The sequence below is a fragment of the Myotis brandtii genome, unplaced genomic scaffold, assembly GCF_000412655.1.
Source record: "Myotis brandtii unplaced genomic scaffold, ASM41265v1 scaffold630, whole genome shotgun sequence".
Taxonomy (NCBI): Eukaryota; Metazoa; Chordata; class Mammalia; order Chiroptera; family Vespertilionidae; genus Myotis; species Myotis brandtii.
In genome coordinates, this window is record NW_005370412.1 from 3,016,604 (window position 1) to 3,032,412 (window position 15,809).

The window sequence follows — 15,809 nt, forward strand, 5'->3', positions numbered from 1 at the left end:
CCCCCCCCCCCCCCCCCCCCCCCGCGAGTGCACAAATTTTTGTGCACCGGGCCTCTAGTATATATATATAAAGGCTAATATGCAGTGTCCCCTCAGGAGTTTGACCGGGAGACAGGGAGTTCGATAGCTCACTATGATGTGTGCTGACCACCAGGGGGCAGTGCGGAGTGAAGGAAGGCCCCAGCCAGCAGCTGGAAGGCTCCGTTTGGCCCTGATCACTGGCCAGGCCTAGGGACCCTACCCATGCCCGAATTTCGTGCACCTAGCCTCTAGTACAGTGGTTCTCAACCTGTGGGTCGCGACCCCTTTGGGGGTCAAACGACCCTTTCACAGGGGTCGCCTAAGACCATCGGAAAACACATATATAATTACATATTGTTTTTGTGATTAATCACTATGCTTTAATTATGTTCAATTTGTAACAATGAAAATACATCCTGCATATCAGATATTTACATTACGATTCATAACAGTAGCAAAATTACAGTTATGAAGTAGCAACAAAAGTAATTTTATGGTTGGGGGTCACCACAACATGAGGAACTGTATTAAAGGGTCGCAGCATTAGGAAGGATGAGAATCACTGCTCTAGTAGTTAATAAAATACATTTTCAGTGAGATTTTGCTAGTAACCTTTATCAAAATTAAGAATAGTATTGGTAACATCTTAGTTTGGCAAAATATATCAGTAATTAATCATAGTTTCTTATTTCTTATGACTCTCGTGTTGAAATTTCAACAATTTCAATAATAATGACTAGCACTGAGTTCTTGCTATGTGCAGGGCTATGGATTTTACATGAGTGACATTATGAGGGAGCCGTTATTACCCCCCTTTTAAAGATGAGGAATAATTTATTTTTACAAATGATTTCAGTATATGCATATCACATCAACTGATCCAGAGAAACTGGGATACACACAGGCTTGAATGTATATGTTTTCTACTTTGCCTCAGTAATCCAACTCCTATGACTGGGGTCAAGCGGGCGATAGCAAGGGAAACTCTCTCTGTGCCACTGAGAATCTGAAGAGCGAAGTCCTAATGTCTTCATAATGGACTGAAAATTTTCACAATCTTTATAGGAGCAAAAATTCACCATTTCCTCATTACCGTAACTATGCTTACATTACTTGCATACTGAGAAATCAAGAAGCAGAATTAACAATGGTAACATTCTAAAAAAGTAAGGGGAAACCAAATAATAGCATCAATAAAGAGATGAACTATTCCAAAAGCACTCTGTAATATAAAACTTTACAAATGGTAATCTAAGTCATCCAGCCCTTTCAGGATGAAAATTATATTATCTCTACTTAAATAATTAAAAGAGTAGTACAGAGAGGTTAAATAACTCTCATCTAGTAAGAGGCAAAAATGTAACCTCTACCTGCCTTAAAAGTAGAAAGGAATAGGGGTAAATACAAGTAGAGTAGAAAGTTTGTATCTTTGAACAAACAGGAACCTAAATAAAAAACCATTTTCCTCAAAGTTCTAAAAGCACCAATTATCTGAAATAATGAAAATTCAAGCTATAAGGAAAAAATGTAGTAGTTATTTTTTATATTATAGGAGGAAATGACCTATGATCTTTCCTGTGAAAATGTATAAAGGCCACATTTGGAAAAAAATAAGAAATGGCTTCTATTATCATATACTTTGCCTCTACCATGTCTAAGGAGAAGATACATAAAATATATAAAACTTATCTGGGCCTAAATTTCACTCACAATTATTTTCTCAAAGTTTTTGTGTAGACTCTTCATTTCCCACTATTGTAACTTAGAATATAATAAAAGGTTTCATTCAAAGTATCACTTAAAATTGGGGTATACTATCTCTCACTTGGGATATATGGGAGAATAGTGTTGACTTTTATTCTAAACCTGCACTTCTTATGAATCTTTTACAACATTATAGATTGATGCCTATGTAAAATATTTTTACAAGATATTGATCTACTTGAAAATCAGAGGGTTCATATTTCAAGTATTTTCAAACTAAGCTAGAGTTCACCAATCTTTGTACACATTCTAAAAAAAATAAGGGGATACCAAATCAAAGAATCAGTTTTAGAAAGTCAATTTTAGAAAAGCTATGTTGTCCATTCTAATTGCCCTAATTTAGTTTACTAGTTTAATTTTTTAAATATTTTTTATTGATTTTTAGAGAGAGAGGAAGGGAGAGGAAGAGAGAGAAAAACATCAGTGTGAGAGCAGAACACTGATGTGCTACCTGCAGCACGCCTGCTACCAGGGATGGAGCCCACAACCTGGACATTACTCTGACCAGGAAATGAACTGGCAACCTTTGGTGCATAGGACACCACCCAACCAAGTGAGCCACACCAGCCAGGACATTTACTAGTACACATTTATTGTTTATACTGAATTAGTCTTTAAAATTTGTGTATCTTCCAGATTCTATAACATGAGAGGAATTCTTTTTAACCTCTTTGGCCTTGTACTGTGCCCTGAGTCCAATTTTTCCACAGGAAAAAAATAAAATCAAGCACTTTAATTCATTCCATTGCAGATGAGGCAAATGGAACACAGTAAGGAGTAAATGGCTTCTCAGGTATTTAAGCTGTGCTAATAACAAAGTCACACGTAATTTCTGAATTCTAATCCTGATGGTTAGTTCCAAACCATCCATGACAATGGAGGAGCAACATGCACAAATAAATTAAGTTACTTAGAAAATACTATTTATATACATATACCTCATATTTTCTACAAATTGCCTTTCATTTTGTTTAGAATTATACATAAAATAACTTCAATTTTAATCTGTGTATATGCAGATTAAATAGTCAAGTAAAGGAAACCAAGTTTATGCTAACTAGCAAAAGAAAACACTGTAATTTTTTCTCTAAAGAATGTTTAAGTGATACTCAAGTCTACTGTATCCTGATACAGTGGATGTATGTGATGGGTAAAAGCAGCCTTCTGCTTCAGCCAGGGCATAATTCTGAACCGTTTGCTGTATAGGGCTTCTCATAAGCTTTTCTACAAAAAAAGAACTCTTCTGCTAAAAGTATCAGCTTCAGACTTTACGTTCTAGGAACATCAAATTGCTTGCATTTCCCTAATATAGCCCCTATTGTGTAGTGCCTTTGCTTAGTCTGTTGTCTCAGCTTAAAATATTTCCCCCATTTTCTTTTCTATTCTTTACCTAACAGGTAAAACTATTCATCCTAAGGTGCAGTACAGACATTGCCTCTTCCAGGAGTCTTCCCTTTCTACCAATTCCCTAAGGGAGTAGGGTCCAGGTACACCTTCCTGAGGTTCCTCCAATAACGGATTTTTCTCTGTCACTATACTTACTACATTGAATTATAATTATTCCTTTGTACAACTAATTCCATGTAAGTTAACAGCTTGTATCTTACCAGTCAATCCCCAAATCTTAAAAGAGCTCCAACCCACAAATGAATGAATGAATATTTAATAGGTAGAGAGGTTGGCCATTGTAGGCAAAAGAAAAATAAATAATATCAGCTAAGAAGTTGATAAGCATATAACTTTTTAATTTAGTTTTGGAACAGGGAGTAGGCCAATTTAATTAGAGTCGCTTCAAGGGGAGAAATGGGGTAAAACACCAAAATATATTATGACCACATTGCGAGGGCATTAATACCAGACCATGCATAATTCAGGAAGCACTGGGAAACCTTTCAAGTTTTTAAATCAGAGGAATGGTAGTCTCTTAATTGGTCTTTCTCCTTCCTATCTCCCCCTCTTCTAATACATCCTATAGATTAATATTCACAACACAGCCCAGCTGGTATGGCTCAGTGGTTGAGCATTGACCCATGAACTAGGAGGTCATGGTTTGATTCCGGATCAGGGCACATGCCTGGGTTGGGGGCTCGATTCCCAGTAGGGGGCACACAGGAGGCAGTGGATACATGATTTAATCTCTTATAGATGTTTCTATATCTCTCTCCCTCTCCCTTTCCCTTCCTCTCTCTGAAATCAATAAAAAACATATTTAAAACATATTCATAACTGTGATCAAATCCCTTCCTTTCTTAAGCTTCCTTTGGTAACTGCCCATTACCAACAACATCTTAATGACATAGACTATAGTCCTTTAGAATAAATGGATTTCTTTCTTTTATTCTATCCAGTTTATTTGTGATATTTCTCAAATGCCATTTTAAAATTATTTGTCTTATTTCCAAAACTAAATTTGGTATGTGGGGGAGAGAGGAGAGAACTGTGTCTTATTCTTTATAACTCCTAACACATGAATTTCCCACATGACCAATAGGGACACATTATGTATCTGCTGAATAATCTGAAAGTCATTTTGAATGAAATATGCCATGGGTAGTTACCCCAGGATAAGTAACAGCCAATTTTTGGCTGTTTGTGTAAAAGCCTAATTGCTATTTTCATTAATATGAGTATAAATACTGCTTTCCCAAACAAAGCAAGAAAAAAAATTTTATCTTAAAATTACATTATTATTACCCCGGTGCCTGTGCACTAGTATCCTGCTTTAAAAATTCCACATACAGAAAGTAGAGTCTGAATGAAGAAAAATGAAAAATGGAGCCATGTTAATTCTTCCTAATGACTTGTTATTGCCAAAGAAACTCAACAAATTTTGCTTTCTTTTTTTTTTGTATTTTTATACTGGCTGCACTCAGAGGGGTTCATGATTGCCTTCTCCACCATTTCCCTCAACTCCTTAATCTCTGGTTTACTTGGTCTTATCTCTTGCAAGCAAAATGGAATTCAAATGACCTCCTACACCCTCTTTAAAATGGCTTAGTGCCAAGCCAGCTGGGGCCTTTCCTGGCATCCAGGCAGGGAAGTATATCTCATAACACATAAGCAATGCCTATTTGGCACAATTTACATGAAGCAATTTACTAAGCCAGTGAGTCATTTCTCAAGGTGATACTCCTGGCAGACTTCTCTTCTTTCAGCATTCTGCCCAGACCTACCCTTCTGCTACATTCCCAAATTGGCAATCGGTGTATTTAACACTCTTCCCATGTACATCCCCCAGGCAGACTTTTTCCTGTTTCTGACAGGAAACATGCAGAGTTAAGAGAGAGCATTAAAAGATCCCACACACTGAATGCACAAGTGATGCTAGACTAATATAATCCTCCCACATTCCAGCAGTGCCTGGCTAAGGATTCAGTTTAAATCCTTACAGAATCTTCTTAATTGATTTCTGTAGCACAGCAATAAACACCCCCATGATTCATTAAGGTTTAAAACAGCCTTTTTAGATAATTTTAACAGGAAATTCCTTAAATTCCTTGTTTCAAGAAATTCTAACTTGTTCATGAAAACTTCTGAGGGTGAGAGTTATACTCCTGCTGATAGTGTGGCTGAGAGATAGTGACGACAGACAGACACACACACACACACACACACAGACACACACACTCACACACACACACACACACACACAAATAATAGATTTCTAATCATTTCTTGTAATGAAATTAACAGAATATTAAATTTATCATTTATGTAGTAGGTACAGCAATGGCTTAACATTTTCTTATCCTAGAGACTTAATTTGGTTTTTCCAACTTAATAATGGTAGAACATATCTGTCTCAGACATTAACTATTTTTGCAAACTATTTCAGGAACTGCTCATCCCTTACCTGGTCTATTACAGTAACCTAACTTTCTATTTTCTTCCAGTAACATTCACTCAATTTTCCACAGGATTAACAGTTACTTTTCTAAGAATCAAATCTGATGATGTCACTGACCTGTTCAAATACCTTTCCATGGTCCAAATCATTTCCAGAATTAAGTCCAAATTCCTTAGCATGGCCTTCAAGGCACTTTCTCATTTGATTCTTGACAGTCATCACTTTTCTTCAAGCTGTATTCCAAGGATCCTGAGCATTTCGCAATTTACCAAAGAGAGAGATTTTTCCTGATCTGTCTCCTTATACATGAAATATCCTTCCCTTCTTTTCCTCCAGGTGAGCTTCTATTTGTCCCTGGACATGACCTAATCACAGATTTCTCTGTAAAACCTTTTTTGGCATTCTCTAGTTTGCACCATAACCCACTCCAGGCAATATCTCAGTTAATCTTTCCTTGTGATTATATTATAATCTTAAGAAAAAATAATTTACTGAGGTGACATTCACTTAACTTAAAATTAACCATTTTAAAGTGAATTAACTCAGTGACATTTAGTACATTCACAAAGTTGTGCAAACACTACCTGCATGGAGTTCCAAATGGTTATAACTTTTAATTTACCATAATATGTCCCCCAAACCTGTATCTTTGCAATCACAATACTGCACACATAATACATGTTCAATAAATACAGATGGAATCACATATTAACAATAGAAAAGCATTTTATGGATTTTTATCCTCTTTTATCATCTAGTTTTAGGGAGAAAACATGGAATTAAGCCTCATGCTCTGGAAAAATTTATCACACAAAAATAAAAGATAAAAGGACAGGTGCATCTCCTCTCACACTTATATTAAGCAAATGGATCTTCAGGAATCAAATTTATAATTTGGCTTTTTCAAAATTTATTAAACAAATATTTATTGAGAATTTACTTATGTATCAAGAACTGTAATAAGCACTGAGGGATACAACATTGAACAAAACAGAAAAAAATCCTTGCCCTAAAGCCTACATTCCAGTAGTGGAAGAAAGACAATAAACATAACAAATAAATTCGATAGCATTTTAGAAAGTGGCAAATGCTCTGGGACAAAATAAAATTAGAGCCACATAATTAGATCAGATGTTCTGGATGGAGATACAGGAGGGGTTGCAATTTATTTATTTATTTGATTGACTGACTTGAGTGGGGGGGGGAAGGAAGGGAGAAAGAGAGACAGAAAGAGACAGAGAGGGAGAAACATCTATCTGTTCCACTAATTTATGAATTCATTGGTTGCTTCCTGTATGTGCCCTGACCGGGGATCGAACCAGCAACCTTGGCATATTAGGATGATGCTCTAACCAACTGAGCTACCCAGCCAGGGCAGGGGTGGCAATTTTAAATAGGTAGGCCTATATTAAGCAGGTGATATCTAAGCAAAGAGTTCAAGGAGGTGAGAAAGTAAATCATTCAAATATCTTAAAGGAAAAGCCAAGGCTAAGGCTTTGAGGCAGGAACATGTCTGATGTGCTCAAGGACAGTGCCGAAGCCAGAGTAGCTGGATCACAGTGAGCCTTTGGAACTAGGAAGGATGGAGCTGTCATTAATGAAGAAGGAGAAGGTCTCTGGAAGGCTTCGGAAGACTAGGGGATCAGTGTGGGGCTTGTTGAACATGACTATTACTATCCAAGTAGAGATGTGTAATGAGCAGATGGATATGTGAGTCTAGATAGAGAACAGAGCCTATGTGTAGGCTTAAGACATAAAATTAGGAATCATCAGCATTAGAGGGTGTTTAAGGTCATAAGATTAGATAAGTGATGTCCACGGACTGGCACTCCCCTGTAAAGATTTGGAGAAAAAAGAAATCTGCAAAGATGACTTAGAAGGAATTGCCAGAGAGGCAAGAAGAAAACTGAGCACAGTGTCAGGGAAGCCAAGGGAAGAGAGTTGTTCTAGAAGAAGAAATGAGCCATCAACTGCATTAAATGCCACGGACATATTAAATCAGATGAGAACTGACCACTGAATTCAGTAATTTGGAGGTCACCAGTGAATTTAACAAGATTAATTTTGACAGAGTACTATGGGTAACAGTCTGATCAGAGTAGTTTAAGCGAGAACAAGAGAAGAGGAATTAGAGACAGTGAGCTTACAAGTTTTGAGAATTTTTGCTATTAAGGGAAGCAGAAAAGGATGGTAACTGGATGCAGAAGTGAGGTTGATATCAGATTATTTTTTCTTTTAAGATAGGAGAAATAATAGCATGCTGGTGGGGATGAGCTAGTGGACAGCAAAAAATTGAAAAACTAAAGGGGTGGGGGAGAATTGTTAGTGCTACATCCTTAGAATGGGCACCCATGCAGGGACGGATTGTCGAATTATGGTCAGCTGAACCATAGTTAAAGGCGGGAAGTCAGGGTATAGGTAACAGGTGCTGGTGGATAGGTAGACATGGTAATGGAGTATGCAGAAGTTCCCTTCTGAGTGCTTGAGTCTTCTCAGTGAAGAAAGAAGCAAAGTAGTCAACTGTAAGGGAGGGTAATAGAGAAAGGATTTTTAAGAAAAGAGGAAGAGATGTAAAAAAAACCTTGGAAATCACTTTGGATTGTGCTACGCAAAGTGTGGTCCAACGTGCCGCTCTACAAATTGTTTGTTACTAATAAACAATGTAACAGTACAGAAGTTGAGATCAGTGGATTTGTCTCATTGTACAACACACTTTCCAGGAACATGTGTAAATTTTGTAATTCTATTTCTTCTTTTCCTATGTTATGATCACTCTGTGTATATTTTTTTAATTGTAATTTTATTTTTGTTAAATCTAATAAAAATTTTGGGTTTGTATTTTTGTCTTTTTTACAAATTTCATTTTATTATATTTTACTGTTCACAATGAGGTGGGAGAAAAAACTGGTCCTTCACCACACATAAATTGGTCGTCCAGAATAATTGGACTAGAAGAAAGTTTTGTAATTGCCAAGCAACATTAGGGGCTCACATGAGGCTTGCAGTCATTAGTTTAAAGACCATCAGTATGGTGGAGTGATTTTCTCCAGACACATTATGCTGCATGGAAGCAGGCAGGGAAGATGAGGAGCAGTATTTAAGTGAGCTGTCTCACTGTCAAGTGAGAATGATGATGCAAGAGAAGGGCAAGGGAATAGTGTGCAAGGGAGCAATGACAATGATTGACCATAATATTCAGGCCAGGTGAAGAGGGAAGAAAGGATATCAGAGGTGTGAGGGGCAGACCAGGTGTAAAGGGGTTGGGGAGAGGTCAGACAGGAAGCAGCCATGGGAGGAGAAGGACAACTACTATAGGCAGCATGGTCTGAGGGCTATGGGAGAAAAACAGCCAACACTTGACAGGACCTCACAGAAGACAGTGTCCTCAGGGAAGATACAGGTTCTCATGAGACCAAAAATTAAGGGACTCCTTCAGGAAGAGGTGGAAGAACGGCTGAGTTTGCTGCTGACGGACCGTAAGTTGCAGAGGGCAGAGTGAAGGGGTTCCAAGAGGTAGGGAAGAATGACTGAATGGCAGAGACAGAAAAGGAGATCTACAGAGCCAAAAAGAGAGTGTGGGAGATGATGAGTTCCCCGGGCATCTAGGGTTACTCATGATGACTGGCATGAACAGGCATAAAGTACCTAAGATACTGTTTTTTGGAAATTTTTCATCATGGACAGTTATTTTATGAGACAAAAGAGGACCCAGGCCTGGATTATTCAAATGATCAGTAATATCTAATCAGTGGGTTATATCTTGGTTCTAGATAAGGCATGTTTATGCTATCTATCCTTAGACTATTACATTTCTTACAGTACTAAACTGAATAAAATGTAAGGAAGGGCATAAAGATGACAAATGATCTGTTCATAACTGTGATTTTAAAAAAACTGAAGACAGAGTATGTTTATTAAAATGTGCATTTTGAATGATCTGTTTATTCAAATTGGTAACTAAAAATCTTCTCTACTAATATTCACTCTACCAATTTTTATTATTTGTCTACTTAACATAAACACAGTCCACATATACTAGATTGCTCAAGAAAAGGACCCTTTAAAAATTATTTTAATAAAATAAAATTTTATATTAAAGTATTATTTTACTTATTATATCGATACTCTACCCATAGCTATATATATATACACACACACACACATATATGGCAATTAATCTTTCTCTTTCATTGAATCAGATCTTGTCTTCTCCTTCCCTTCCATTATCCCTTTGTCAAGATCATATTCATTATTTTTTTATGTTGTGGAGGATGGGAATAGGATGGCCTAATGGTCCTACTAAATCAGAATGGCATCATGTGATAAATCACCAATAAGAAAATGAATTATTTGGATGTGGAAGGATTTGTACACTGAACAATTTGATAAATAAAGTAGTCATAGTATATGGTAAGTTCAAGGGGTTCTGTTGTTGTTTTTTACTTTTTTATTTAGAGGGACAGAAAGTTCACCTAGAATAGCACTAATTACATTCTGTCTGCCTCTCCAGATCTATTCTCTGCCCTTCTCTACCTTGCTGTGTGTTTCAGGAAGCAAACCTCTACAGAACACATCAAGAGTAATCTTTTCCTCTGACTTCAAGTTAGGTTTGGCCAGCAGGTAACATTGACAAGAAGTCAGAAGTCAGGAGAAGAGAGTTAGAGTGTTTATTTTCCCTTGCGTCCTCCTTGCTGGCCATTTTTGTACTGGTAGAGGCTGTGTTCTTTTGTGTAGAGCTACAGCAACTGCCATGTTATAGTTTATCATTCATGAAGCCTCCATTTTCATAAATGCAAATAAAAACTATATTATGTCAGGAATTTGGTCAGAAAAGGGAAGTAGCTTTTCTCAATAATACCCTTCTCACCTCCTTCTCCTTGTTGAGCAACACCAACTGGCTGTCTGTGAGGATGCAATACTTCCGCTCCCATGTTGTCGTATCAGTGTAGGGTGACTGGCCACAAGACAGACGATGCGTAGGTGGCCCTTTCACATCTGGGTAACAAATATGAAAAACAAAAGTGACAAATCATTATCCTGCTTAGCAAACTAGTATTTCAAATGTAACATTCTTCAAAATCAAATTAGAGATGACTCTAAACATGAATCTCAGTGGTAAACTAAAATCTTAACTTTCTCTTAAGAAAATAAAAACTGTTTTAAGAAAAAAGAAAATAAAAACTGTTAACAAAGAGAAGTAAAAACTGGTCTATAGTCTGCAGAAAAGAGGGCTGAAACACTCTATAATCATAAGCACAAACTTGACACAGTAATCACTACTGCATATGCCCTAAAATAATGAAAGGTCACTTCAGAGCTAAGCCAGTATCATTCAAAATAAAGAGGAAAAGGTGACTCAGAGACAAGAACAAAAGATAGAGGCCCTGGTCGTTAAGAGTAAGATGCTGTTGCTTGCACATTTTGAGAGTACTGTTGACCTAGAACTGAGAAAGTGAATTTATTGGCAGCTTAGACCTTCAAAAAGGCTTTCTTTCTAGTTACTCATAAGAATTAAGAATGTTTAAACTATAGCATATTACCACTAGAGGCCAGTAATACCTTAAAATCATAGGAAGCAATTTACTCAAGGAAAGATCTAAACATGTTACCATGATGTCTCTTAGAGATGTGGGTATACAATGTCAAAGCTAAATATCTCCACTCTTGTAAATGTCTCATTTCCCTATAAAATACCAAGTGGTTACTATTACTTTGTCACTTTAAAATTCTTTGATATAAACTATTCACTCTTTGGGCTGTTGTAAACCTTATATCTTAATCATAAGAACACATTAGATCCATTAAATAAGACTTTATGGCAGTTCAATATATAGTAAAAGATCTTTAGTTATGAAGGACTAATACCTTTCAGGAATATACTTGCAGGGATCATTTAAAATACATTACTTATTACTGTTTAATTATTATGCTAGAGGACAACCTCAAGCTGAAGAAGTTAGAAAACAAAAACCCCTGAGAGCAGGAGAGTTGTGAATCATAAATAAGAGCATTTTATCTATTAGATGCATGTTTTCATTACTATTACTTTCTACAGACTTTCAGTCTTTTTAAAAAAATATATTTTATTGATTTTTTTACAGAGAGGAAGGGAGAGGGATAGAGAGTTAGAAACATCGATGAGAGAGGAACATCCATCAGCTGCCTCCTGCACACCCCCTACTGGGGATGTGCCCGCAACCAAGGTACATGCCCTTGACTGGAATCGAACCTGGGACCCTTCAGTCCGCAGGCCGACACTCTATCCACTGAGCCAAACTGGTCAGGGCCAGACTTTCAGTCTTTTTATCACAGAATGGTATTACTGGTATTGACTGACTGTAAGAAAGTTAAAATGATATCCTATACTATAATTACTCAAATATTCATAACTATAGCCTGAGTTCTATAGAAAGTAACAAGTCAGTAATTAGGGTAGTTTAGGTATATGTCTATCTTCTTAAGGCCCCTTATTGTGTCCATTATTATCTTCAAAGCTCCTTTGGACTTAATTGCCTATTCTCTCTAAAATGTGTTGCTCTACATGTTTTGGGGAGCTTATCAACTACCCTCTAAAACAATTTCAAAATCAAAGAACTAATAATGTTACTAGGACTTGGCTGGACAAGTTCACCAACAGTTTCCCCCTATTTTCCAGCTTCTTCTAATCTCTTCTGCACTGTGCAGAGAGGGATTCGCTATATCTACAGCTTCTCTATACCACACCAACGCCACCCTCAACTCTCTCCTTGTATTCCAAGCATCTTAAATTATTTTAAAGTTTTCTTTATACGTTAGAATTTCCTAAAATTATCACAAAAAGCTTCAAAGGAATTGACTCTTAATCCTTTTTGACACGATAGGAGATTCTTGCCTATAATTAAAAGTCATATCAAAGCTGATTTTCTTGCCTGGCCGGAGTGGCTCAGTGGTTGAGTGTCCACCTATGAACTAGGACAGTGATGGCGAACCTATGACACGCGTGTCAGAGGTGACACGCACACTCATTTTTTTGGTTGATTTTTCTTTGTTAAATGGCATTTAAATATATAAAATAAATATCAAAAATATGTCTTTGTTTTACTATGATTGCAAATACCAAAAAATTTCTATATGTGACACGGCACCAGAGTTAAGTTAGGGTTTTTCAAAATGCTGACACGCCAAGCTCAAAAGGTTCGCCATCACTGAACTAGGAGGTTCCAGTTTGATTGCCAGTCAGGGCACATGTCTGGGTTGTGGGCTCGATCCCCAGTAGGAGGCATGCAAGAGGCAGCCAATCAATGATTCTCTCATTGATGTTTCTATCTCTCCCTCTCCCTTCCTCTCTCTGAAATCAACAAAAACTTATTTTTAAAAAGCTGATTTTCTTAATGTGATTTGGATAAACAAATGGATTAGATTTTTACCACAATGTAGGCCTATTTTTAGAGCAAATACCACAACTACCTCAACAGAAAGGATACACCTACTTTATGTGGAAATGTGGTGGTTTTGTGGCCCAGACAAGTTTTCATTCAAATGACTAACCTTCTTATGTAAGTTAACCATGGGTGACCTAAACTGCCCACTGTAATTTAATTTGAGCAGTAATCTTATGATCTCTAGTAAGCAAGAAAATATTGACAGATCCTGTCCATAAAAATTAGATTATAGAATACTATATTTACAGCATAATGTGGGTTTCCTGACAAAATATAAATTAGTATCAGCACTGAATGTCCCTGTGTCATCTGGAGTAATTCTCTTAAAGACTCACTGGAAATTCCATTAGGCATATCTATAAATATCCACAAATTAACTTTCCTCTTAGAAGGTTAGCATCTTGTCTCTTCCAGACTTAGAAAGTATCTCAAAAGACAATAGGAGAATAAAAAAGGGATCCAATTAGAAGCAGAAATAGGCATAGAGTGGAAAAGACTAAGTCTATGACCCGAATATGGAGAATGTCAAAGAAAAAAATTGCTGTGGGAAATTTTGTTTTTGTGTCTTTCAGCTCCTTAGAAATTCATCCGTGTTGCTTTTGAATCACATTATTTACAAGCCACATTTTAAAAAAATTCCAACATAAGTTAAAAGCAATTCTTAAAATCCCAAACCTATTTACTGCCATTCAAAACAAGTTTTACAGAGGATTCTATAGAGAAATTCATTCCTCCAGCTAAAACACAAACTCTAATGTTTCATTCGGTCTCAACAGCCTTTCATTGATTCTTAGTACCACCTAAAAAAAAAACAAAGACACAGTTTTGGGAAATCTATCTGTATCAAGGAGATTTTAATACATTAAAAAAGAAACACATTTCTAACAAGTAGTTGTAAACTGCATGGGTCTGAACCATTGTAGAAAGGGGTGTGTGTGTGTGTGTGTGTGTGTGTGTGTGTGTGTGTTTATTTCCATGCCAGAACTAACTTGGTTTAGAAATGGCAAGTTCTTCCCAACATTCAAATTTCAATGATCAGATTTGTTTGGGTTCTGAATTTGGTTAGAACTCAAAATCAAATACAAGCATCTGTATATAAAAGGCTAATATGCAAAGTGTCCCCTCGGGAGTTCGACCAGGAGAATGGGAGTTTGATCACTCGCTATGACATGTGCTGACCACCAGGGGGCAGCACAGAACATGGCAGGCAACCAGGGGGGTGGGGTGGGGTGGGGCACTGAGGGAGCAAGGGAAGGAGGAGGTCGGGAGGCAGGGAGGCGGGGAACCTGATGGGCCCTGATCGCCACCAAGGCCTAGGGACCCTACCTGTACCTGAATTTCATGCACCAGGTCTCTAGTTTCTTTATAAAATTTCAGAATTAGAATCACTAATATCTTATAGAAGTAAAAATACATATAAATAACTTTAAAACATAGCTATAGTACTCTAACTAGCTAAGGACACATCAATTTCCCAAAGTACACAAAGGACTATTTTCTCTTAATATTTTATAAATGTGTTAATGCTGTCTGCCCTAGGCCTAGGCCAGATGCTATTAATTACTTCCCATCAATACAATATACTTTAAATCATTCTATTGCATTCTTAAAGTATAGGGAAAAAACCCACAAATCCATCAAGGTATTAAAATGAAGTTTAATTTCATTTATTTTATGCCTCATTACCTCCCCACCTCCATATTATGTTAAAATGTCAGTGCACATGAATCAATGGCCCAGTAGATTTAAATATGGTCACACTAACCCTGGTGAGTAATAAGGGTACTGAGTAATAAATGATTCTATGTTTTATAAAATCATAGTTCAGAAATGTTTCCCTTTATGAAAATATAAGTTTTAATCCTTATCATAAATTCACTATGAGACCACAACTATTTGTTAAAAATTTATATTATGTATCTTAACCTTAGGTAACCATTTTAGTTTTTCTTCAACTACAGGCTAATTTCTAAGCAACTGAAACATTGGTGTCTAGTCAGTAAATCCCCTATGCTTACCATCACCCTTTCTTTCTAAGAGTAAAAGAGGGCAGGTAGGAGATAACATGTGACACTTCTTTCTGGTGAATAATTTCCCTTCGTCTAAAGTTTGCAAAAGAGTCCCTCTCCTGCCTCCCTCTCAGACTCAGCAGCACTGAGACCTAAGCATGGGGGTTCTAACTCTGTTTCATCACAGGCCACAATAAGTTATCTGAGAACAATATACTAAGTTCCTTGAAAATGTGACTTATTTATAGCAATCAAGTACTTGATAAACAGTAGTTTGATGCTATTACCTAAATACTAAGATTACCTAAGTAATCTTTTAAGAAAATGGCTAGGATGGGACACACTTCCTATAATGTTTCGATTTGCTTCTTCCTACCACGTCACAAGTACATAGTTTGCACTACACCTGATCACACGTGCCATGGCAGGAAGAGCAGATCATATACTTTCTTCCACTTCTGAGACATGCAAAAAGGCCTAAGTCCCATAATTCCCACACTGAGCCAAGCACTGCTTAAACAATTATACAGATTAGGTAACTGAATGGAATATTATGAATGATGGTCAGCATCAAGATGGCAGATGACGCCGAAACCTGTTTGGCTCAGTGGATAGAGCGTCGGCCTGCGGACTGAAGGGTCCCAGGTTCGATCCCGGTCAAGGGCATGTACCTGGGTTGCGGGCACATCCCCAGTGGGAGATGTGCAGGAGGCAGCTGATCGATGTTTCTCTCTCATCGATGTTTCT

At 37.1% G+C, this 15,809-nt stretch overlaps 1 protein-coding gene across 2 annotated transcripts in view; it reads right to left on the reverse strand.

Annotated features, from left to right (window-relative positions):
- The window catches only part of RASAL2 (RAS protein activator like 2), a 168,568-nt gene that overhangs the window by 120,488 nt on the left and 32,271 nt on the right, over window positions 1–15,809 (reverse strand). For both annotated transcript variants that reach the window (XM_014528353.1, XM_014528352.1), the window contains exon 2: window positions 10,500–10,627. In XM_014528353.1, coding sequence (XP_014383839.1) covers window positions 10,500–10,627 — 128 coding nt within the window. The remainder of the gene's footprint in view (window positions 1–10,499; window positions 10,628–15,809) is intronic.